Source organism: Ursus americanus, chromosome 24 (genome assembly GCF_024610735.1).
Source record: "Ursus americanus isolate L20-20 chromosome 24, mUrsAme1.1.p, whole genome shotgun sequence".
NCBI classification, from domain to species: domain Eukaryota; kingdom Metazoa; phylum Chordata; class Mammalia; order Carnivora; family Ursidae; genus Ursus; species Ursus americanus.
The window spans coordinates 32,345,399-32,371,964 of record NC_142150.1 but is presented as its reverse complement, the minus strand read 5'-3'; the positions used below and the strand labels follow the sequence as shown (position 1 = coordinate 32,371,964).

The following is a 26,566-nucleotide window of genomic DNA, read 5'->3' as shown; positions in this document are numbered from 1 at the left end:
ATATGGTAGTTTTATTTCACTTTATTGAGGAATCTCCTGCCATTTTCAATAGTGGCTGAAAAAATTTACATACCCAACAATGATGAACTAGGGCTCCCTTCTATCTATCATCCTCTCCAGCATATTATCTCTTAGTTGTTTGTAACATCCATCCTAACATGTATGAGGAGATATCTCAATATGGTTTTGATTTACATTTCCCTGATGATTAGTAATGTTGAGCACCCTTCCATGTTCCTCTTGGCCATTTATATGTCTTCTTTGAAAAATATCTATTCAGACCCATCGACAATTTTTTAACCAGTTTCTTGTTTTGATTTACTTTTTCCTATTTAGTTGTATAAGTCCCTCCTACATTTGGGATATTAACTCCTTATAAAATATATGACTTGCAAATATTTTCTCCCATTCCATAGATTGCCTTTCCATTTCATGCAGAAGCAGTCTGGATTTAGAACATGAGATCCTGAACTTCAAACTCATGTCAGGATGGGATGAGATCTTAACTGGCCTAATCCTTTCTGTGTCCTCCCTCTGGGAGCCCTGAACTGCCATTTTACAAGTCTGACATACTCACTGGAGAGACAGGCTACATGGAGAAGGAGGAGGCAGAAAATTCCAGTCTTCTAGACATCCCTGCCAAGGCACAATTCCCATGAGTAAAGTCATCTTAAACTCTCCCTAAAACCCCTAATCAGTTGAATACCAGAAAGGAACCTGAGTCCATGCCACATAGGACAGAAAAATTGTTCAGTCAAGTCCTCAACAAATTCATATGCAGTCAGATACAGACCTATGTATGACAAGAGCCCTGTGTGTAGAGAGATACAGGCCTGTGTGTGATCATATCAAATACATATACACACACATACGTATGTATGGGTAGTCAGATACTCACCCTTGTGTTGTCAGAGACAGACCTCTGTGTGTCCACATATAGACACGTATATGAAATGGGATACAGACCTACAGATCATTGAAAATGTACCTGCATGTGGTTATACAGAGCTACATGAGGTCAGATACAGATCTCTGTGGTTTGATACCTACTTGTGTATTGTCAAATGTAGGCCTATGAACATTTGCATACAAACAAACACCATGCCTTTGAGGATTCTGATGTAATTCATGCCAGCAAAAGACACTGAGCCCTTTCTAATCAGCTCATTGAAAATGTGAACAAACTGAGGGTTATGGAAGGGGACATCAGTTGGGGGGTACAGTAACTGGGTGACGAGCATTAAGGAGGGCACATGATGTGATGAGCATTGGGTGTTATATGCAACTAATAGATACATCTGAAACTAATGATGTACTACATGTTGACTAATTGAACTTAAATTTTTAAAAAATAAAATGTGAATCAAATGTAAATAAGACAAGCTGCTTTTTAATTAAGAAAACCGAAAAGTTTATGTACACTCTATGGAGATGATTACAAATTTTTATTGAGACATTGATCAAACCTTCACAATAGGTGTCTCATTCTGGATGGGAAAACAAGATATGAAAACATGACATCTTCCTCAAAATCAATGCAGAGGGTCATGAAATTCTACATAGAGTTTTATGGGAAGGTTTCAAACTTCACAAAATAATCCTAAAGTTTATCAGGAAAAATAAATATTTAGAAATTGCAAGAGACTTGAAAAGGCTGAGTAATTAAGGGAGATTTTTCTTACAAGGTATAATACACCATAAAATCCTTGACTACTGACACAGAATGTTAGTGGTAGGGAAATGCACCAAAGGAAATGGAGGAGGAGCAGGAGGAGGAGGCAGCATCAGAGGAGGCGGGGAAAGGGGCCCTAAATCAGACATACTAATTGTACAAAATTTGACATATTAAATAGAAACATTTAAAATTATTACTGAAATTAATAACTTTAGGAGATTATTTTTCTTGTTAGAGGAAAACAGGCTTAGATATGTCCTCATCACAAACAAAAATAAATCCTAGATCATTTAAAAAGAAAACTTTTGGGGGAGTTATTTTTTAAAAAGATATTAAAATTTATAAATTCACTGAAGGACAGTAAATAACATTTTCCAAGTGATGTGCTAGAAGAAATAAAAAAGTAAAAGAATATCAAAAGATAACGTCTTTACATAAAAACACTCATAATTAGGGGCACCTGGGTGTCTCAGCTGGTATGCATCTGCCTTCGGCTCAGGTCATGATCCCAGGGTCCTGGGATCAAGCCCCACATCCAGGCTCCCTGCTCCACGGGAAGCCCGCTTCTCCCTCTCACACTCCTCTTGCTTGTGTTCCCTCTCTCGCTGTCTCTCTCTGTCAAATAAATAAATAAAATCTTAAAAAAAAAACCACTCATAACAAAACAACATAGTGTAGAAAATACCAAAGAAGACTAAATATTTGTTGCAAATATATATATTTAATGAAGAAAAGACAAAATTCTCATTCCAATGGTTCAAGAATTTGAGAATGCAAGTAACTGACAAACTTCATAGAATGGATTCTATGTCCCAGACATTGGGCAAATACAGAGTACAAAGACAATTAAGCAATGTTCCCAGACTTATAGACTTATAGGCCAATGAACATAGACAATTAACCAGGATTTTTATCTCACCACTTGAATTATACAAATCTGGAAATTAACTAAATGTCTGTCTAAGTCCATTTGGGCTGCTTTAACAGAATACCACAGACTGGCTTCAACATCATTTATTTCTCATAGTTCTGGAGTCTGGGGAAGGCCAAGATCAAGACACTTGCAGATTTCACGTCTGGTGAGAGCCTACTTCCTAGTTCATGGATTACTGTCTTTTTTCTATTTCTTCCCATGGCAGAAAAGGCAAGTGAGGTCTGTGATGTCTCTTTTTATTTATTTTTTAAAAGATTTTATTTATTTATTTGACAGAGAGAAAGAGAGAACAAACAGCGAGAGCAGCCGGCAGAAGGAGAAGCAGGTCCCTGGCTGAGCAGGGATTGTGACCTGAGCCAAAGGCGGATTCCTAACCCACTGAGCCACCCAGGTGTCCCTGTGGTATCTCTTTTTTTTTTTTAAGACTTTATTTATTCATGAGAGGCAGAGAGAGAGAGAGAGGCAGAGAAGCAGGCTCCTGGCAGAGCAGGGAGCCCCATGAGGGACTCGATTCCAGGGCCCTGGGATCAGGACCTGAGCCAAAGGCAGACACTTAACAGACTGAGCCACCCAGGTGTCCCTGTGGTATCTCTTTTTAAAGAGACACTAGTCCCATTCATGAGAGTTCTACCTTCATGACCTAATCACCTCCCAAACACCCCACCTCCAATTATATCACTTCTGATAAAATCAAATGTTTACTATCATTTAAAGAATAGTCTCATGTTTGGGAAGACTTTGAGATGAAATAAGGTATCTCCATGTAATAATAACTGGGATAAAAATTGGGATATATAGTTTATCATACACTGTGACTTACCAGTGAAAAGGTTCCATTCCCCATAGCCAGGGCACCTCATGAATCCAGACTAAATAAATAAGGGAGACAGAACCATGAGTTTCTTTGATCACATTCTTCCAACACTATTAAAGGTGAATAATATTTTCTTTCAAGCCTCATTCAGAGAGGGAAGCTTGTGAAAGAGGTCTCTGTTAAATAAATCAATATATATTATGGCCTCTTTATTGCCTAATAATCTGCATTCCATTAAGAGCAGGGGTAAGAATGGCATGCCATATTGCCAGCATCTTTCTTACTGATGATATCACCCAAAATATCTGGTGTCAGGTTCTGTATTACATACTTGAAGTTCATGAATTATGGATTATGTTAACTCCAACTATGAAAGGAAGGGCCTAGGTCCCTAAAGAAGGCTATGAAATACTGTACGCAAAAGTAGAGATGGGGATACTGAAAAATGGTAGAGATATTATCAGGTATTCTAAACTGTCAGGGAAGATTAATGGATCATTTCAATGAAAATATAACACCATACAAAGCTACTCCACTTGAGAAGATAATAGGACTTCCCTCAGAAAAATGTGTAAATCTAACTTATTATATCTACATCTTTTGTTCAGCTTATTTTCTAAATTTAACTTCTTCATGATTAATATTATAACTTGGAAGCAACATTCCTTTTCAATCCTATGTACTAAGAAATATGAACAGAATTATATACTTAAATATCTTGAGGATACAAAAATAAGATATATAATTCAAATATTAATATCAGTTGTCTTTGTATGGGAAGAGTGAACCAAGTGTTTATGGCCCATTTCTTAATTTCTCTCTCTGAGATATGCAATGAGCACTATTAATTCTGAAAAAAAAAAACACAATGTAAGAGAAAAGAATGTGAAAATTGTCCACCAATGAAAATAAAGGTACATAGAACATAAACCCATGGTTTCAACAAAGACATTTTATACCCAAAAGCTACACATCTATTTTCCTAACAACTTATGAAAATCTTAGAAATCTATTTTGACCATTGTAGTATTTACATCTTAAATGCAATGTTTCATCATATGCAAGTTCATTAAACCTGAGGAGAAATTCATTACAAATAAATAATCCTTCCTTGGGTGGAGCAACTCTTCATTGAAAAGAGGTGACACATTTCTCGTTGGCCTCATTTTCTTCTTCTGGTCCACAGCTTTTTCATGGCATTTTTCATCTCTCCATTTCTCAGAGTATAGATTAGAGGGTTTAACATAGGGGTGATAACTGTGTAAAACACAGTCAAGAATTTATCAATGGGTAAGGTGGAAGGAGGTCTCACATACATAAAAATGCAGGGGACAAAGAAGAGGACCACCACTGTAATGTGGGAGCCACAGGTGGATAAGGCTTTGCGCCTCCCTTCCTGACTATGGGTCTTCAGGGAGTGCAGAATGACTCCATAGGAAATGAGTAAGACTGTAAAGATGACCACACAGATTGTGCCATCATTGGCAACCACAGTGAGGCCAATAATGTAGGTGTCAGTGCAGGCAAGTTTTAATAATGGGTACATGTCACAGATGAAGTGGTCAATGACGTTGGGACCACAGAAGGGAAGGTTGTAAACAAAGAGAAGCTTAACTACAGCATGCAAAAAACCTCCAAAACAAGCTAACATCAGCAACAGGACACACACCCGTTGATTCATGATCGTCAAATAATGCAAGGGTTTGCAGATGGCCACATAGCGGTCATAGGCCATGACCACCAGAAGTAAAATCTCAGCACCACCAAATAAGTGCCCTATAAAGAGCTGGGACATGCAAGCTTGGAAGGAAATGGTTTTCTTCTCATAGAGTAAGTCTATAATCATATTTGGAGTAACTGTAGTTGAATACACAGCATCCATAAATGATAAGTAACCAAGGAAGAAGTACATAGGGGCATCCAGGGTAGGGCTGACCACCACAGTCACCACAATGAGTAGGTTGCCCACCATTGTCACGATGTAGATGATCAAGAACACAGCAAATAATATCTTCTGACCGTGGAGGCTCTGGGTGAGTCCCGAGAGGACAAACTCAGTCACATTGTTCCTGAGTTCCATATGTTCTTTTGCCTGTTCTTATTTCATAGTTCAAGACAAAATTAGTATAAATATAATGATTACTGTTGACTTCCTGAACTCTTAACACAATTTGTTTTTTTCTTTCAACAAATAGGCATTATAGTTTATTTTCCAGTGCTTTCAGAAATTACAAGAATACAAGGCTGATTAAAACATTCTCTCCAACCTCAGCAGTCTTGCAGAGTAAGGAAGAGATAAGTCATTAAAGATATCCTGGGAAAAGGACACATTAATAAATAAATGAGGTGCCACAACCAGCTTTCCAACTGAAAGCTAGTAAAATTATACATATAGTGAATTCTTCATATAAAAATTTTTAAATGGATTAAGGTTAATGAAAACCTAAAACAAGATTTATATTTACTTCCCAGTTAATGAAAGAGATGACTTTCTAACTTCTAGAATCCTCTTAACTAATAAAGAAATTGATATATTTTATAATATCAAAACATCTCAAAGACTTTAAAAAGATACCATGACATCAATAGATAAAAGTAGGTGGGGGGAAAGATTTACACTTCAGAGGACATACACAGAGTTAATATCAAAATAGACACAGAGCTCTAAGAAAACAAAATACAGAAGACAGAGAAACCAATGGCAAGTGGGTAAATCATATAGAGAAGCATTTATAGGAATAGCCAACACACATATGCTGTGATGCTGAAACTCACCTTTGAACAGAATCAATGGAACTGAAGTAAGAGCTTGATTATGACAGTGTGACCTTGGATTCTTCAAAATCACTCATTCAAGTTTGTGGGTGCTACACCATCCTCTAAACTTCCACAGATCAGCAAACAATGCTCAGAGAACTTTATCAGTTGAAACCATCCATAGAGTTAGAAGTATCTGCCCAATAAAATATCCCTAAACCTGAAATTAGTTTCTAAAACACTGATGTTAGAGAAAGTATGTTTATTCTATATCTTTATATGAAATAGCCAAAAAGAGTATTACAGACCTGAGCTAATTCCCATATATTCTAGTAACCATAAAGAACCCCTCTTATGGCTGATTATCAAATTCACACAGGAGAACTTTTAAAAGACTGTGAATTCCAACATCACCAACATGTAAAATATGAAGTCTACTTTGGAATCTTACATCTAATTAGACTTTCTGGGTTGCCCGCATACTGAAACACAATTCAGTCCAGGGTTGCTGTCCCTTCTCCCTTCTCCTTTGAGCACTGATGCCATCTCTGTGCACACAGATCAAGAAAACACATGCACCATCACCAGACCTTGAACTGTCTCCATGTGAACAAAGCTTTCCATGCTGGAAGAAAGTCTTATTCATTTCCGTCTTTCAGAAAAAGGTCACCTCTTAAATTGCTGGGATTTTCAAAATGAATACAAAGGCCCCATAATCTCAACAAGTCTGAATGTGAACAAAGAGACTCAAAATCTTCATTGTTGGCATAATTTGCCCTGGTAATGAAAAAATGTTAAACCAACATCTTCAGATTAAAAAAAGAAAAAAAAAAACTTTACAGGAGAGAAAATTGTGAATTGTTTAAACAAAGATTGTGTGGTTTGTTTTTTATGCAAATATAAGTAAAATGGTGAAATAGCCTTTATGACAGTCAATTCTCAATCACTTATACCTGTCTAACTTCACAAAGCATAGTTAAACATTGGATTCCCTGAATGATGGAGAATAATTTCACACAGATACTTCACTATGGTCTGAATCCATCATTTGATACCTGAAAAAGCCAGTTATACAAGCACGGATCCAAATACTCTCTGAGGTCAAGACAAAGGTCTGTAAACACTTTATCTGCATTTGAACCACAACAAGCCCTATTGAGACAATCCATTGGTGCTTCTCCAAGAATGATTCTTCTCTAATTAAATTCATTGGGACCTTCATCATAATTTTGAGGGTAGACCTGCCTCTCCAGAGATCCCACTAGGATAATCACCATGTACAACAGGACTTGAGGAAACATGTCCTCTGGGGGTTGGAGGGGAAGGACAAAGAATCCCCAAAGAACAACTTGAGATTGAATCACCAAAAGAGAAATGTCCAGTATGGACAGAAATAAAATATGTAAAAACTCTCTTCTTTCAAGCATGACTTTCAAATTAGGCAAAGCTATTTTAGTTAGCTATGTCTTTTCACATGGACACCTGAACTGACTTCCAGAACATCATGAAAGCAAATTTCATACAACCCATTTAAATGTTGTAACAAATGTAGATAAAGCAAGCTTCTTCCCTAAGGGAAAGAGTCTTGAGTTTGTCACATAGGAGCACACAGGCAAGTTGATAGAACCTGTGTTAGTATGGGAGTGGGGAGGGTGAAAACACTGTGGGAGGATTCCACTTATCTCAGAGTTCTTAGAGAACATTCATCAAAATAGACATTACATTTGGCCAGAAAACAAGTTGCAATGCATTTCAAAGGACTTCAATCATACAGAACATATATAATGGAATTCAACCCAAACATAACAGTGTTTCCCAATCATTTAAAGGAGTGTGTAGAATGAAATTTGTAGCTTTAACTAAAATATTAGGAAAAAAGAGATATTATAAGAAGTAAACTAACATTCCATCTCAAGAAGTTGAAAACAGAAAAACAAAATAAACCCACAGGACACTGTAGAAAGAAAGTAAGTAACAGACAGAAATCACTGAAATTGAATTTTATTGAAAAATAGAGACAATACCTAAATCTAGGAATTGGTTCTTTGAAGGATTCATAAAATTAATGTTCCTAGCAAAATGGGTGAAGAAAAACTAAGAGAACAAATGATCAGAATCAAGAATGAAGAGGGTGCCATCAATGTATTCTACACACCTAAAAAAGATAATAAAAGAATATCACCAATGAATTTATGACAGTATACTTGCCCATTTAGAAAGTGGAGCTCTGCTAGGAAAGACACAGCTTTCTCAACAGACACAAAAAATCATTGAAACCTAATAGTTTTAAGTAAATAAAACAGTTAATATCATTCTTCTCTCGAAACGAAATTCTACATGCATATAACTTAATCAATGATACTTTCTAACAATTAATCAAAATGTAATACCAATCATACATAAGCAGCTCAAGGATGAGGGGAACTTAAAATACTCCCTGACTCATTTTATGCGCCCAGCATTACAAATAAACCAGAATGAAACAAGAACATCACAAGAACAATAATCAAGACAATCTCTCATGTTAGCAGAGACATAAAATTCTAAACACAACATTAGTTTCTCTTAGATGTTTTCCTTGGGGATTTTTTCTTTATTCTTACTGTTATGGTTTATTAGGCAGGTTTGGAAGAGCGCTCAGTGTAGGGCTAATTATGTCCCACTACTGAGGCAAGATCTTCCTAAATCCTCAGCCAGTGTCCTGCCCTGTGAACCAGAACCTGCCCAGGTTGTCCACCTGGGAGAAGGGGCACTGTGCCTGGCCCATGGAGCACTAGGCACTCCTCTCTAATGCATCCAGGTAAATCTCCATCCAGCCTCAAGTAGTTTCCTCAAATGCACATATACACACTGATCCCTCCTCTGATGAGCAATCTAGGAGGATCCTTGCAGCTCTCCAGCATTGATTCTCTCCTTCTCTCTCTCTCTCATTGTCTCTCACATAGTCCCACTCATTCTCTCTCATGCTCTCTCTCAAGTTCTCTCTCCTATTCTGTCTCTCTTATTCTCTCTACTCTTCCCCCCTCCCTCTCTCTCCCCATTCCCTCCCTTTCTCCTCTACCCTTTCCCTTCCTCCTCACTTCCTCCCTCCCACTCTTCCTCCCTTCTTCCTCTCTGTCTGTCTTCTTGTCTGTCTGTCTCTTTCTGACTTGGCATCTCTAGCCTCTGCAGAATATCACCCTCTGAATTCTAGCTCCCTTGGTGCCTTGCTGTAAGACTCTCAGTTCCATGTCCTCAACTCGGGGGGTCTGCCAGGATTTCCTAGACCTCCCTGTCTGTGTCACAGCATGAAAACTTTTAAATGCAAAGCTGGGACAATCCTAGGACTTACCTTGTTTGTTACTCATCTCTCATTAATTACTGTCAACTCTTTCTGATGTCTAGTCTTGAAAACCAGTATTTCATATATTTTTCTGGTTTGTTTGATGTTTTAGGCAGAAGGGTAAATCTAGACCTTGTTGCCCCTTCTTTTCGGAATGAACCTTCCCAGTACAATGATATTTAGATATTTTTAAATTTATCTATATGGCATGAAAATAGGTCAAAGAAAAAAAAAACATGATTGTATTTTTAGGTTCTTAAACATAGTTAATTCTATCTCACTTTCTAAAAATGTTGTAAGAATTCATAGTGCCAGGCTAGATAATATTTAATTAACTCATGCTTCCCTGGATGACACTAGCTGAAAAGAAAAAAAGGAGTGTCCAGAAAACTGGCCCCCTTTTAGGGTTTCTGTACTGAAAACAGCCAAATCCTCATTGTGGCTCAATGCACTCATCCAGGGAGTAAACGATTGACGTAGGAGAAACTTTTACCTTTGGAAGTCACACACTCCAGGCACTCCCTGACTGCACGTCCATAAGGAGCACAGCTTGTTCTAATCACAGGATACTCCCAATGCCACTGTCTTGATTATTACAGCTTCACATTCCTTCTTGTCTTTCTTATTCTCTTGTCATGTTGATAACATTCACAATAAAAATGGAGGCAGAGTCTGGCTCAGGACCTTTCGCCACTAAAGCGTCTGGCCCCCAGGTCTTCTCCATTCTCCTACTAAGGTGTCTGGAGTAATCTTTTCATTCATTGCCTCAGGGTTTGCTGGCCAAACCCAAAAAACTGTACTGTTATATTATGATCATAGATGGATTTTTCCTAATACATAATAAAAGTGTAAGCCTTAAATCCAAAATCAGTATCATGCTGAAAAGAAATGTTAAAACTACCTTACTTATTCCAGGGTGGTATAAAAAGCAGAATTTTCCTCCTCTTAATGTGATGCTTTATGTCATAACAAATGCAACATACATGGAGAATAGTAATGTTCAATGCTACCTCTGACCCCTGCCCCCCCCAACCCCAGGACTGGTAATGAAGAAAAGGCATGAATCCTAGCCAAAAAGCAGAATCAGAAGCATCTTGGTGGCTCAGTTGGTAAGGTGTCCAACTCCTGATTTCACCTCAGATCATGATCTCAAGGTCATGGGATCAAGCAATGCCTTCGGCTCTGTGCTCAATGTGGAGTCTGCTTGGGATTCTCTCTCTCCTTCTCCCTCTGCCCCTCTCCACACTTGCCATAAATAAATAAATAAATAAATAAATAAATAAATAAATAAATAAATAAATAAATAATCTTTAAGACAAAAAAGGCAAAATTATAGGATGAATTCTCACAACTGTCAGCATAATGTGTCTGCTTCCACTGTGGGAGGTGAGGATAGGGGGTCATTCTGAATGCCTGCAGAGTTCCTCTCTCTTCTCTGGCCAACATCTCTGCCAGAAGTGCTAGCATTGACAACATGCATGATACACACAACCTGCTTGTCCTGTTATTTTACTGTGTTCAGGAGGACATTTGACTCTTTGGGGGCAAACGACAGTTGAAACTAGAGGAAGATAAAACCTGGGCTGTCCAAATTTGAAAAACCCCTGACCCTTGACAAACTTCTCATTCAGATTTTGAAATAAACAGGGCTGCATAAGTCTGAAATTATGCTAAACCTAGCATGTTTTTAAATTTAAAAAATTGTAAATAAGATACAACGCCAAGCACAGCAAAAAAAAAAAAAAAAAGAATCAACAGATACTAATTACTCAATTTATGCAAATAATGTTAAGAACCTGAATGAAATGGACAATTATCTAAGGGAATATAATTCACCTAAACTAACAATGGCAGAGAAAGAAGTTTTAATGGATCGATGTCTTTGTGAGAAATCAATAAAGTGGCTGAAAAACTAACCATCAAGGAAACACCAACCTGAAATGCCTTTCTGGGAGAATTCCACCAAAGAAGCAGCTTAGAGGTGTGATTAATAACACAGGCTAGAGTCTGGGAGTTGATTTTGGCATTGGCACTCTCTCGGGGTGGTGGCCATGGGGAATTTACTTAACCCCCCATGAACCTCCATCTGTACAACCATAAAATGGGTCCAATTATAGTATCAACCTCATAGTGTCTATGAGGAACAAATGAATACACACACATAACATGTTACAAAAATTCAAAATAAATGATAAACAATCAATGCTAGGTGTAATTTTCCTCACAAACTTTCAAATAAAATATCACCCCAATACTACTTAAACTGTTTATGAAAATGCGTTATTCTAAAAGGTCAGATTCCTAATTTTCTCCATAAGGCATTCATTCATTATTTACCATGCCCAGCACTAACATAAATGCTATGGATCCAGCAATGAATGAACTTACATCCTAGTGGGAGAACAGGTAATGAAACAAAATCTTAAAAGCAAAATGGATAGCATGTTACCTAGTCAAAAGTGTTACCATAGGTATGAAAGAAAACAGTAAGTCTAACAGAGAGGTGAGAAGTGGCTGGGGGTAGGGATTGTTAAAGGGTGGTCTCATAAGGCTCCATTTATAAACTAATATCAAAACCTAGAAAATATTGCACGAACACAGAACCTATAGACTACTTTAATTTATGAAAATCAATGCAGAAATGCTATAATAATTCCCTAAAATAAAATCCTGCAATGTAGATAATCACATTAATATATTTAAGGAAAAAGTAGGGTTAACATCTCAATAACTGCTGGAAAAACAACACCATTCTTGACTTTTTGAAATATCACCAAATTACAGACTGAGGGAAATTTCACCAAACCCACCATATTTGATATTATACTGGGTGTAACAGCTGCTGCAACTCAACAAGAGAAAGGAATGAGAGGAGTTAGAATTTCGAAAGCAAGAAATGTGGAAGCCCATGAACATGATGTACTATATACTTAACAAACCAAACAGAGAAAAAGAAAGCAGTTCCTAAAATTTGAAGACAAACCAATAACTGAGTATAACTTCCATAAAACTGGTGACATAGCGACATGACAAATGGATAACTTAAGTGAATTTAAAACACGATTATCTCATTGTAAATCTCTACTGGAATATATCCTAAAGGCATGAAGAACCACAAGGAAATCTTAAGCTGTATTGAGTAGGAGTCGTATTTTAGTAGTAATATTATTACTGTCACTTTAAAATTATATAGGCATACTGTAGGATGAAACAACTAAGTAATACCGAAATAGATTCATGAACGAACATTTGGCATACTGGAAATCAAATAAGTTAAATAAAAACTGTGAGTTAAAAATATCAATATGAAAAGGAATCAATATGAAAAGTCATATTTTATATTTATTTCTAGCCCTGCCCACTGAAAAGGTCTAGAACCAAGAAAATCTAGTGCCAATATGACATGTTCAGGTTATGAAACCATTCATAATTAAAGGGAATCGGGGCTCTTGAGAAAAATGCTTAATTCCAGGCCCAGTGCAGAGGTTGTAAAAAATGAGGCTTGGACATCTTGTAGTGTCAGAAAGCAAGGAAATTCTTGAACACTAAAATAGCCTTGTCAAAAGGACAGAGGAGACATTTGAAGGGGTTCTCACTAGACTAAGCTGAGTCGTTGTGCAGCAAGAAAGATGAATGAGTACAGTAAATTAAAATATATCCAATAGATGAGATACTAAGCCCACTGGTTACTGCTAGAAACTACGTGGGCACCGAATAATTACTCCGAAATCTGCTAAATAAAGTGAAAGAATTAAGAATGCATCTTGTCTTTCCTGTATGCACTTTCTTTCAGGGAAAGAGATAAAATATAAGCAAACTCCCTTTGTAAAGAAGAATGCTGGCTAATAAACGGAGAAATATTAGAATGACAATATCACCATTTGAAAACTCCTCAGGACATAATAGATGTAAGCAATATAACCAGTGGTTACTCATATCGGGTTAAGGTTAATAGAGAATTTTATCATAGAGAAACAAGGCTGACACAGTCTGAACCTACAATTCAAACTTAGCATCAATATGTACCTTCTGCTGTGATGAAATAGGAAGTACTCATCACCTATGAAAAATTCTTGCTACAAAAAAACTAAACTTGAATCCATTCAAGCCTTTAGTTCTAACTACACACATCAGAAGTACCCAGAAGTGAGGAACAATTCAAACGACACTAAAATTTAGACTGAACCAATTTCAAACATTTGAATATCCTAGAAGACAAGTCGCCTGGTATCTCGAACAAAGCAATAGTTTAAAAATGGCCATTAAATGAACCATTTTGGGATAAAAAAAAGAGATTTAAGTCATTCAAATAGATTAAAATGAGAGAGATGAATATTACAAAGTAAAATGACCTAAGAAAATACCAAACAAATGCAATGTCTAGATTTTTTTAATATGGTGATGCAAACTACAAACTGTAAAGAGACCACTGTGAGAAAATGAGATCAATAATTCCGTTAAATATACATGGTTTACACATCAAATAAAAGACAAAGATTGTTCATATTGGGTAAGAAAGCAAGACACCACAGTATGCTTGCTGTCTACAAAAAGAAAAAATGATTTTAAATGTAAAGATATATCTATGCCAAAGTGAAAGGATGGACAACAATATGCCATGCAAACCCTGATCAAAACTAAACTGGAGTAAATATATTGATAAAGCAGACTAAAGAAAGCTAAATATTAGCAGAAATAAAGGGCACCGTAACATAATGATAAAGGTGTCAACAGAGAATCGGGAAGGAGATAGATGGCAATGAAAAGCACTATTAACCAACTTGTCTTTCATGACAAAACAACATAATACACTTTCTCTCCAAATACATATGTAATATGCACCATTCAGAGGATAAACCATATCAGGCCCAAAAAATTAAAAAAAAAAAAAAACAAGAATTCTTAAAAATTATCATCATGCTTCATCTCCCCTTCTGATTCCCCCCTTCATTTTTCCCTTCCTTCTCCAAATGTCCTCCATGCTATTCCTTATGTTCCACATATAAGTGAAACCATATAATTGTCTTCCTCTGCTTGACTTATGTCACTTAACATAATCCCCTCCAGTTACATCCATGTTGATGCAAATGGTGAGTATTCATCCTTTCTGATGGCTGAGTCATATTACATTGTATATAAGAACCACAACTTCTTTATCCATTCGTCTGTTGAAGGGCATCTCAGCTCCTTCCACAGTTTGGCTATTGTGGATATTGCTGCTATGAACATTGGGGTGCATGTGGCCCTTCTTTTCACTACATCTGTATCTTTGAGGTAAATACCCAGTAGTGCAATTGCTGCGTCATAGGGTAGCTCTATTTTTAACTTTTTGAGGAACCACCACACTGTTTTCCAGAGTAGCTGCACCAGCTTGCATTCCCACCAACAGTGTAAGAGGGATCCCCTTTCTCCACATCCTCTCCAATATTTGTTGTTTCTTGTCCTCTCGATTTTTGCCATTCTAACTGGTGTAAGGTGGTATCTTAATGTGGTTTTGATTTGAATTTCCCTGATGGCTAATGATGTTGAACATTTTTTCATGTGTCTGCTAGCCATTCATATGTCTTCTTTGGAGAAGTGTCTGTTCATGTCTTCTGCCCATTTTTTAACTTGATTGTTTTTTGGTTGTTGAGTTTGAGAAGTTCTTTATAGATCTTGGATACCAGCCCTTCATCTGTAGTGTCATTTTGGGAGGGGCGTGGGAGTTGGGTTAGCCCAGTGATGGGTATTAAGGAGGGTATGTATTGCATGTAGCACTGGGTGTCATATGCAAACAATGAATCATGGAACGCTACATCAAAAACTAATGATATACTGTATGGTGACTGACATAACATAATAAAATAAAATTTAAAAATTAAAAAGAAAATGAAAATCTTTAAAAAATTAAATAAAAAATAAATTAAAAAAAAGAATTTTCATCATGCATCCCATATTCCTTAGCAAAAAAGAAATTAAACTCAAATCAGTACCAAAAAATTCTATAATATCTCCTGAATATTTGGAAATTAAATGACCAAAAAAATACATAGCTATTATCAGGTGAACACAGAACCTTCCCTAAGATAAACTATGTTCTGGACCATTAAAAATACTTTAAAATAAATAAATAAATAATAAAAAATAAAACTTAAATAAAACAAAAGTATTCAAGTCTTACAGAGGATATGTTTAGATATTAATAGAATTGAACAAAAAGCAAAAACAGAAAACTATCAGGAAAAATATCAAATATTTAGAAATTGAGCAGATAAATAACTCAAGGGCCAAAAAAGAAGTCACTGGTAAAATTCAAAACATATTTTAAATTAACTAAAACATGAAAGTAAAGCACAAAATTACAAATATCAGAAATGAAAAAGGGACATAATATAGTCTACGGACTTTAAAAGAATAATAAAAAAATAGAGATGTTTATAAACGTGACAATTTAAAGACTTGAAAATATTCTGCATACTATAAAACATCAAAAACAAATCACAAGCTGGAAAAATAGTAATTACACATAAATGGTAAAAGGGATCATTTCTTCGGAGTATTATTAAATCATAATAATCACTATGGAAAAGAACAGTCATCCGCTAAAACAGGTAAAAGTCATTAATGGGATGTTCACACACAAAAAAAGGATAGAAATCATTTTAAAAAAAGAAATCATTTTAAGTGTGAATAGATGCTCATATTCAACAATACTTATTGAATTTCAATTAAACAAATGAAACACGATTTCCTTTAACTATTTGTTCTCAAACCCATAAATGTTTGTCAAGCACTGAGTGTTGAGAAGGTGCACAAACAGGTATTTTCTAGACTGAGAGAAGCAGTGTAGTTTAGTACAAGCTCATGGATGGTATGTGGGCAATAACTATGAACATCAACATTTAAATACCTGTACAATTTGATCCAACAATTCTACTTCTAAACACTCATACTTACAAAATTTCAAAAGGACTTAATTGTAGTTATTGGTTACAAAAAAATAAAACTGGGGGAAACATGACAAGGACTGGAAACATGAATTTTGCTGTATCTTCATAAAGATTTAAGCACTTTGAGGAAGCTGAGAATGAGTTACATCTGTATAGAACATATGGAAAGATCTTCAGAAGCCTGAGTAGTAAATGCAAAAGTTATACACGGAGACAAAAATATACATATATTTTATTAACTTGAACAATCTTAGAAACAATAACAGTCTTTTTTTGGAAGAAACAATAACAATCTAGTACAATAACTACATATGAAAGGATAGGGATGATGGTGAGGGATGGGTAATGGTTTATTCTACAATATTTCTAACTTTGTACGGATTCCATTTTTAATATTTATTACAACCTGGTATACTTTCATTTTTTAATTTAAAAAGTAAAATACACTAAGAATTTCATATGTAATGCAAACAAAATAGAATAAAGATGATAATCTACATAACATTCACTATATTAACTAGTGCAATAAAAAGAACAAAGATGAAACACAGGAATCTAAAGGGCTAGTATCCAAAATATATAAAGAACTTATAAACCTCAACACCCCAAAAACAAATAATCAAGTTTTCAAATGGGCGGTCTATACGAGTGAACATTCCTCCAAAAAGATATACAGATGGCCAACATGAAAAGTTGTTCAGAAATGCAAGTCAAAACTACAATGAGATATCACACCTGTCAGAATGCCTAAAATCAACAACACAAGAAACAGATGATGGTGAGGATATAGAGAAATAGGAACACTCATGTACTGTTGCTGGGAATGCAAACTGCTGCAGCCATCTGGGAAAGAGTATGGAGGTCCCTCAAAAACTTAAAAATAGAGCTAGCCAACAATATAACAATAGCGCTACTAAGTATTTACCCAAAGAATATAAAAACACTAATTTAAAAGGATACATGCATACCTACACTTATAGCAGCTTTCTTTACAATAGCCATATTATGGAAGCTCCCAAATGTACCTCAGTTAATGAACAGATAAAGAAGTGGTATATATCTATACATGTATGTATATAATGGAATATTACTCCAACATAAAAAATAGGGAAATATCGCCATCTGCAATAACATGGATGGAGCTAGTGAGTATAGTGCCAAGGAAAGTAAGTCAGTCAGAGAAAAACAAATACCAAATGATTTCACTCATGTGGAATTTAAGAAAACAAAATAAATGAGCAAAGGGAAAAAAGAGAGAGACACATCAAGAAACTGATTCTTAATCATAGAGAACAAACTGTTGGTTACCAGAGAAATAAGGGTTAAATAGGTGATGGAGATTAAGGAATGCACTTGTTGTCATGAGCACTGGGTGATGAATGGAACTGTTGAATCACAATATTGCACACATGAAGCTAATAAAACACTGTGTTAAAAAAAAAACACAGGAATCCAACTAAATATAAAAATAAGAATGAGAATGTAAGTTATAAAAGTAAATATAACAATTAATTAAAATTAGGGTAACTATAAAAATTCATCAATAACCAGTACATATGGAGATTAAGAGTATACTTATAAGGACCACTATGCATAGAACTGTTAAACCGTGCTATTCTGCATATTACACTAACATAAATCTGTATATTATATTACCTGAAAGAAAAAATTAAAAATTAATGAAAGTTCATATAACTATAAAACTTTCATTGACTACCTCTTTACAAATTATTGACTCAGACTGTAAATGCATTTACACTAAAATGGACTTTAACATTTGAGAAGATTGGCTCTAATGATAAATTACAATCTTGATGATGCATTTATTAGCTACTTGATATGACATTTCTCTTCCAGACCTTCTTCATGGCATTTATCATCTCGGAATTTCTCAGAGTGTAGATCAGTGGGTTCAACATGGGGGTTATGACTGTATAAAACACAGTCAATGATTTGTCAATGGGGAAGGTCTTAGCAGGTCTTGCATACATGAAAATGCATGGAACAAAGAAGAAGACCACCACAGTGATGTGCGAACCACAGGTCTGCAGGGCTTTCCGCCTCCCTTCTGGACTAAAGTTCTTTAGAGAGTGCAAGATGACACCATAAGAGGTGAGCAAGAGCACAAACACAATACTACAGATCACTCCTCCATTGGCTACCACGAACAGGCCAGCAACATACGTATCAGTACAGACCAGTTTCAGTAAAGGGTACATGTCACAGAAAAAATGATCAATGACATTGGGACCACAGAATGGGAGCCCATAAATAGTGCTAACTTGAATTACTGAATGCAGAAAACCTCCGACCCAGGACACTACCAGCAGCACAACACACACCCACTGCCTCATGATAACCAGATAATGCAAGGGCTTGCAGATGGCCACATAGCGATCAAAGGCCATCACCAGCAGAAGAAAGACCTCTGATCCACCAAAAAGGTGGTCTATAAAGAGCTGGGTCATACACGATTGAAAGGATATGGTACTTTTCCCAAAGAAAACCTCTGAAATCAATCTGGGGGAAATAGAAGAGGAATAAATGACATCCATACATGATAAGTTAGCAAGAAAAAAGTACATAGGTGAACCCAGGGTCTTACTGACAGTTACTGTCACCACTATGAGCAAATTGCCCACCACAGTGAAAATATAAAAGAGTAAGAACGTAACAAAAAGGACCTTCTGTTCCATTGGATCCTGGGTGAGGCCCAACAGGACAAAGTAAGTTACGTTGTTTCGTGCTTCCATCTAGTCTACATAGGAGCTGACTTCTCATATTAGAAGCTGGTGATCTACAAAACAAGGGGGAAAACTTTTAAATGCACTATATGATTAATCTTTTATTGATACATTCAACTAAAGAATGTGGCAAGAGTACTTATTTGTGTCCAGTATTTCATAGATGTGATTCCCAAGTTGAATAAGCCATGGTTTCCTACACTCAGTGGTAGCATGCATAATAATCACCAATGTAATAAGTACCATTATAAAAACAGTTAGACAATGTAAAGTTCAGGGGTAGGAATATGTCAAACAAATAGCAATCAGAGAAGGCTTGCCAGAGGAAGCAATGCTTTCACTGAGTTTTAAAGAAAAAATGGAAAGACAAGAAAAGAGGGCAAGGGAATTCCATGAAAAAGTACAGTTTATAAAGTCACAAAAGCGAAATACTTCAAGGTAATTGACATTTCCAAACTGAGTGGATCAAGTTAGGAATGGAAGTTCCCTGCCCTGGATAGTCTCTTCCCTCACCAAGACCTCTTTCTTAGGATCTCTGGCTGGATACGCCCCCTTTTCCTGACCAATAAATGTGGAACCATTCCAATGTTGGGTCTCTCCCTTAATTTTTATGTCATATATGCAACATCTCCAACTCTGCTGTTCTCCAATTGGATATTAATTCAGAACTTATAAGACTACATTTTTTAATTTTCAGCAACAAATGCAAGTGTTTCCCATCTCACTAAATGGTGCTACCTTCTAAGTCATTACTCAGACAAGAAATACCACCCTGCCTTTCTTGCTCTCATATCACATATTGATACCTTTAACAAATCCTACAAACCCTCTTTTAAAATAGAGCACAAACTTGATCATTTTCCTCCCTCCACCACTCTTCCAGCCCACTACACTAGCTTCCTACCACATCTCTCTCCTTTCATTCAGGCCTCCATCAATTTGTTCTCACGAGGCAGCTCAAGTGATCTGTTCATAAATACGGTTCTGATCTATCACTCCACTGCTCACAATGACTATGGAGGATTCCAATCACACACTCACAACTCAATGAATCACATTTCATATTGGCAGTAAGAAGAACTGTAATACCCATTCATAGTTGAACAAACTGAGACTCAGACTATCGAATTCTTTTTCCCACGTCCCCTATTTTTAAGTGATTAAACTGGAATGGGAATCTAAGTTTGCTTTATTTCAAAGTAATGTAACTTTACATGATAAAAAGATTCACACACTTTAGAAGCCTGGTACCCAATATTTACTGTTACTCTTACCTTGTGATGGTATGTCCACAAGCTGACGGAAGACTTTTTACTCATTCCTGCGACTGGAATTTTTCTTCCATCCGGTATGACAAGAGAAAGCAATAGGCTGCATTATTACCTGATGGTATATTTTATTTCATTGGGCTATCAGTCCATTTTTCTCATGGCGTTCCCTGATTATTCAGGAGATTGCTTTTTTTTGCACTGTAGATTATGTAAAAGGAATTCCATGGTCCACACAAAAAATAAAACTTTACTACCTTAGGATAATTTATCTAAAAGACAAGCAACCTCATTTTACATAAGAAGATAGCAACCAGCCATTTCCAAGGAGATTGTTCTCGGGTAACTTCTTTCCTACTAACTTCAAACAGAAAAATAACATTCACTTGCTTAGTCCTCTCATTCCATCCTGTTGGTATGACCACACCGGTTGAGTTCAAATTTTGAGGAGAGACATTCTTGTGCTTTTTGGAGGGGTATACTTTCAGCCTAGCAAAGATCTCCTAAAAATTTATCAGTTCTTAAGAGCATAGCTTCTTCTTCCCAATAGGGGAAGGGATCACAAGAAATTCATCCCTTATGACCACATATGTCATTAAGTCAGAATTGGAAAGTGTCCAAGACTGATTCTTGCTTAATTAAATTCACTGGGAATTTCCACAATTTTTTAAAAAAATATCTATACATAATAATACTACTGGACCAAAGCACATAATTAAGGTTTAATGGATGTAGCATAAAGGGAAAAAACAGCTTTGGAACAATCATGAGACTATTGGCAGTCAAGAATAAAATACCAGCCAAACATTTTATTCCAGTGAAGATTAATTTATCATGTATTTCCGCATTTGTCATGGCAAGGTCTCCTTTCCTCTTACTTACCATCCATTTTATGATCTTCCTTAAAGTATGAATAGATACAGTAACTATTTATTTACCAATATAGATGTAATAAGTATCCAATTATTAATTATTGTTTTTATATTAGGGCACATATTCAAACCAGGAACCATGCTATGAGTGAGGACACAACAATTAATTAAACATGGGAAAGAACACATGTAAGGTCCTTCCTGCATGGACTTTATTTCTCATATAGTCACACAAAAAATAAGACTAGAATTTAATAAAATAAGTGTAGTCTTCTTCAGATGACTATGTAAGAACTAACCTAATTAGTAGATATTAACCTGGCCAAGTATACTGTTTGTCCTAAAAAATTAAAAATAAAACTCAGTAAGGTTAGGCAACCGCAATGTCCTTTACTTGGAGTACCAGGATACTATTCATGTCCTTGGACATTAACCTGTCTCTTTGCCTAGTAAGACAAATGCTGGAATTGAACTTACTGAAAGACCATGAGTGAGTAATCTCTCAGGTAGTAGAACTCTTCACTTGTTGAGTCGTTCAAAACATATCCCTAGCAGTGCAATTGCTGGGTCATAGGGTAGCTCTATTTTTAACTTTGTAAGAACGTCTATACTGTTTTCCAGGGTGCCCGTACCAGCTTGCATTCCCAACAACAGGGTAAGAGGGCTCCCTTTTCTCCACAACCTCACTAACATTTGTTGTTTCCTGGCTTGCACTACAAGGTATTTACCCACAGGATACAAACATAGTGATTCAAAGGGGCACATGCACCCCAATGTTTATAGAAGCCAAACTATGGAAAAAGCCCAGATGTGCATTGACAGATGAATGGATAAAGATGTGGTATATAAATAAATGGAATATTACTCAGCCATAAAAAATGAAATCTTAGCATTAGCAATCATGTAGATGGAACTAGAGGGTAATATGCTGAGCAAAAAAAGTCAATCGGAGAAAGATTATTTTCATGTGATCTAATTCATTTGTGAAATCTAAGATACAAAACAGATGATCATAGGGGAAAGGAGGGGAAAATAATATGAGATGAAATCAGAGAGGGAGACAAACCATAAGAGACTTTTAACTATAGGAAAGAAACTGAGAGTTGCTGGAGGGGAAATGGGTGGGGGGATATTGTAACTGGGTGTTGGGCACTAAGGAGGGCACCTGATATAATGAGCACTGGGTGTTTCATGCAACTGATGAATCACTGAACTCTACCTCTGAAACTAATATACTATATGTTAATTAATTGAATTGAAAAAAATAACAATAAATTAAAATTAAATTCAAAAGAAATCATATCCCCAAGGCCTCTTCCTACGCAAAGGAAGGGATATTTCTACCTTTCCCCAGCATCATCTCAGAGAATTAGACCGGGGGGCAACTGGGTGGCACAGCGGTTAAGCGTCTGCCTTCGGCTCAGGGCATGATCCCGGCGTTATGGGATCGAGCCCCACATCAGGCTCCTCTGCTATGAGTCTGCTTCTTCCTCTCCCACTCCCCCTGCTTGTGTTCCCTCTCTCTCTGGCTGTCTCTATCTCTGTCAAATAAATAAATAAAATCTTTTAAAAAAAGAGAGAATTAGACCCTTCCACGTGTTTGTACAATCAAAGAGGAATGTCTATTCACAAAAAAATATACCAAGGAAACATCTAGGGGATGAAGAGTTTCTCCTGCCTGGGCAGCTATTTGAATTCTCAGAAATCTCTGGGGCATTGTATCAGGAAAATAATCCTTCCATTTATATGTGCAGACACAGCCTATGACTTTCCACATCCTTCCTCTTTTCAATGAAAGAGAATGTAAGGCCATTACACATTAGCTTATTAGAATATTTGGAACAAATTCAAGTAAAGTAACCTCTCTGGACAGTGTTCTCCCCTAGAATAATGACTAGAGAAAAAAAGACTTGGTTCTTGTCAAGAAAGAGTGGCAGACAGCCAAATATGTGAAAAGCCTCTAATTTGAACAGAAGAAAAAATGTTAATAAATTGTGGGTTTCATATAGCAACACATTTAAGTAAAGCAAATCACATTTAAGCCCAAGTGAAAGGAGAACCAGTCTCAGGTTCACTTACCCAACATGTCCTCAGCCAAGGAAGGCCTATCTCTAGCTATTAGATCTCTACTTGAGAGACCCTGAGGTTCAGAGGCAGAAAGCCTAAGGAGGAGGGAAGTTACTGAGGTTGAAGTTGCAATTCATAAAAAGATAGGTAGTCACAGTTCTGCAGTTCTGTGTGGGAGTGGATGCTATTGATCAAGATCTGAATCTATGTCAACTGACACCATAATGATTTTCAGTTCATTAATTCAATCCCTTAATTTCAGTCCAGTGTCGACTGAGTAACTGTTTCTACAAGAAACAAATTATTTTCCACCAAGAACCTATTTCTACATCAAGTCTCTGAAGGCTTCCACTCTTATTCATTTTCCCATGGCTTACGATTAGCAACACTGAGCATCTTCACCTCCACAGGTTTGGTTGTATATTGTATTTTCTGGGTCATAAGGACCATAGATAAAGAGTCATTAAATATATGTAGGAACCAGCTTAAGATCTTCCTTATGTGTTAAGCCACAAAAAAACTTTGCTCGTGTCAGCTTACTGAAATTTATATATAACTGTATGCTTACGTTAATGTTCAATAAAGCATTAGAAGCAGCTAGTCGTTTAAGAAGCTAGAAGGAGGATTAAATTAAAACCAAAGTAAAAAAAAAAAAAGGATGTAATGAAAAGATCAAAAATCAATACAATAGAAAACAGAAAATAGAGTAAACTAAAACAGCCAAAAGTTGGTACCTCTATTTTACAACTGATAAATTTCTAGCAAGAGTAATCAGGAGAAAATAACTATTATCACAAATTAAAATAGAGATAAAATCATACAGATGCTTCAGACTTAAAAAGGATAACAAATGGTTCTTATGAAAAACATTATTCTAATAAATTTGATACCTTAGATAAAATGGGTAAAATAAAGGAAAAACATAACCTTCTGAAAAAAACTGAAAAATAAATTGAAAAACTAAGTACTCCTATATTTCTCCAAGAAATGGACTGTCCCTTTTTTGAAAACAACTTGAGTGTATGATTGAATTCCCTAAGGAGCCTAACGAGATTACTAGAAATAATAAGCGAATTTGGTGAGTTTTCGTGACACAAGTTCTAAAGAAAATATTCAATTGCACTTACATAATGTATCGATACAATTGAGATATTACAAATTTTTTTAAAGATTTTATTTATTTATTTGACAGAGAGAGACAGCCAGCGAGAGAGGGAACACAAGCAGGGGGAGTGGGAGAGGAAGAAGCAGGCTCCCAGCGGAAGAGCCTGATGTGGGGCTCGAACCCAGAATGCTGGGATCACGCCCTGAGCCGAAGGCAGACGCTTAACTACTGTGCCTCCCAGGCACCCCAGAAATATTACAAAATTGTAAACACCTTTTACATTAGTATCTGAAAACAAAAAATACTTAGGAAAAGATAAACATCCCTCCGCTAAAAGTTATAAATATGTAAAAACTAAATTTTTGAAAAAGACCAATAAATTGATGTCTTGCATTCCGGAACTAGAAAATTCAATATTGTTAAGATGTTATGCACTCCAAAATGATGTGTAGATTCAACACGACCTACATGAAACTCCCAGCATGTCCTTTCAGAGATGTGGACAGTTGTATTTCCCAAAAATATATATAGTATATTCCATCCCACCTGCTCTTTCTTTTGTATTTTATTTTATTTTTATTTAAATTCAATTAATTAACATATAAGGTACTATTTGTTTCAGGGGTACAGGTCTGTGATTCATCAGTCTAAGGTAAATGCCTTTTGTTTTTCTTTATAATAATTTTTTATTATGTTATGTTAGTCACTATACAGTATAGCCTTAGTTTTTGATGTAATGTTCCATAATTCATTAGATGCGTATAACACCCAGTGCACCATGCAATAGTGCCCTCTTTAATACCCATCACCGGCCTATTCCATTCACCCCTTCCCCTCTGAAGCCCTCAGTTTGTTTCCCAGAGTCCATAGTCTCTCAGGTTCATTCCCCCTTCTGTTTACCCCCCCTTTCTTCTTCCCTTTCTTCTACTACTGATCTTCCTACTTCTTATGTTCCATAAATGAGTGAAACTATATGATAATTGGCTTTCTCTACTTGACTTATTTCACTTTGCATAATCTGCTCCAGTCCCGTCCATGTTGCTGCAAATGTTGAGAAATCGTTCTTTTTGATAGTTGAGCAATATTCCATTGTATATATGGACCACATCTACTTAATCCAGTCATCTGTTGAAGGGCATCTTGGCTCCTTCTACAATTTAGCTATTGTGGACAATGCTGCTATGAACGTTGGGTGCATATGGCCCTTCTCTTCACTACGTCTGTATCTTTGGGGTAAATACTCAGTAGTGCAGTGGCTGGATCATAGGGTAGCTCAATTTTTAACATTTAAGGGACCTCCACACAGTATTCCAGAGTGGCTGTACCAACTTGCATTCCCCCCAGCAGTGTAAGAGGGATCCCCTTTCTCCATATCCTCTCCAACATCTGTTGTTTCTTGCCTTATCACTTTTTGCCATTCTAACTGGCATCTCAAGGTGGTATCTCAAGATGGTTTTGATTTGAATTTCCCTGATGGCTAATGATTTTGAACATTTTTTTCATGTGTCTGTTAGCCATTTGTATGTCTTCATTGGAAAAGTGTCTGTTCATATCTTCTGCCCATTTATTGATTTGATTATTTGTTTCACGTGTATTGAGTTTGAGAAATTTTTGTAGAACTTGGATACTAGTCTTTTATCTGTAGTGTCATTTGCAAATATCTTCTCCCATTCCGTGGGCTGCCTCTTAGTTTTTTTGACTGTTTCCTTGGCTGTGCAGAAGATTTTATCTTGATGAAGTCCCACAAGTTCATTTTTTCTTTTGTTTCTCTTGCCTTTGGAGATGTGTCATGAAAAAAGTTGCTGTGGCTGATGTCGTAGAGGTTGCAGCCTCTGTTCTCCTCAATGATTTTGATGGATTCCTGTCTCACATCGAGGTCTTTCATCCATTTAGAGTTTATCTTTGTGTATGGTGTGAGGAAGTGGTCAAGTTTCATTCTTTTGCATGCAGCTGTCCAATTTTCCCAGCACCATTTTGAAGAGACTGTCTTTTTTCCACTGGATGTTTTTTTCTGCTTTGTCAAAGATTAGTTGCCCAAAGAGCCGAGGGTCAATTTCACGACAAGGATGCCCACTCTCG

The 26,566-nt window shown here is 36.3% G+C and overlaps 2 protein-coding genes across 2 annotated transcripts; both read right to left on the bottom strand.

Annotated features, from left to right (window-relative positions):
• Positions 1-4,572: 4,572 nt before the first annotated feature.
• LOC123785169 (olfactory receptor 4A15-like) lies at positions 4,573-5,509 on the bottom strand. The gene has a single exon (XM_045786882.2). It carries the CDS (start codon positions 5,501-5,503, stop codon positions 4,586-4,588), a length of 918 nt encoding a protein of 305 aa, XP_045642838.2. The 5' UTR covers positions 5,504-5,509; the 3' UTR covers positions 4,573-4,585.
• A 12,748-nt stretch (positions 5,510-18,257) lies between these two features.
• LOC123785168 (olfactory receptor 4A47-like) lies at positions 18,258-19,187 on the bottom strand. The gene has a single exon (XM_045786881.2). It carries the CDS (start codon positions 19,182-19,184, stop codon positions 18,258-18,260), a length of 927 nt encoding a protein of 308 aa, XP_045642837.2. The 5' UTR covers positions 19,185-19,187.
• Between the last annotated feature and the right edge of the window lie 7,379 nt (positions 19,188-26,566).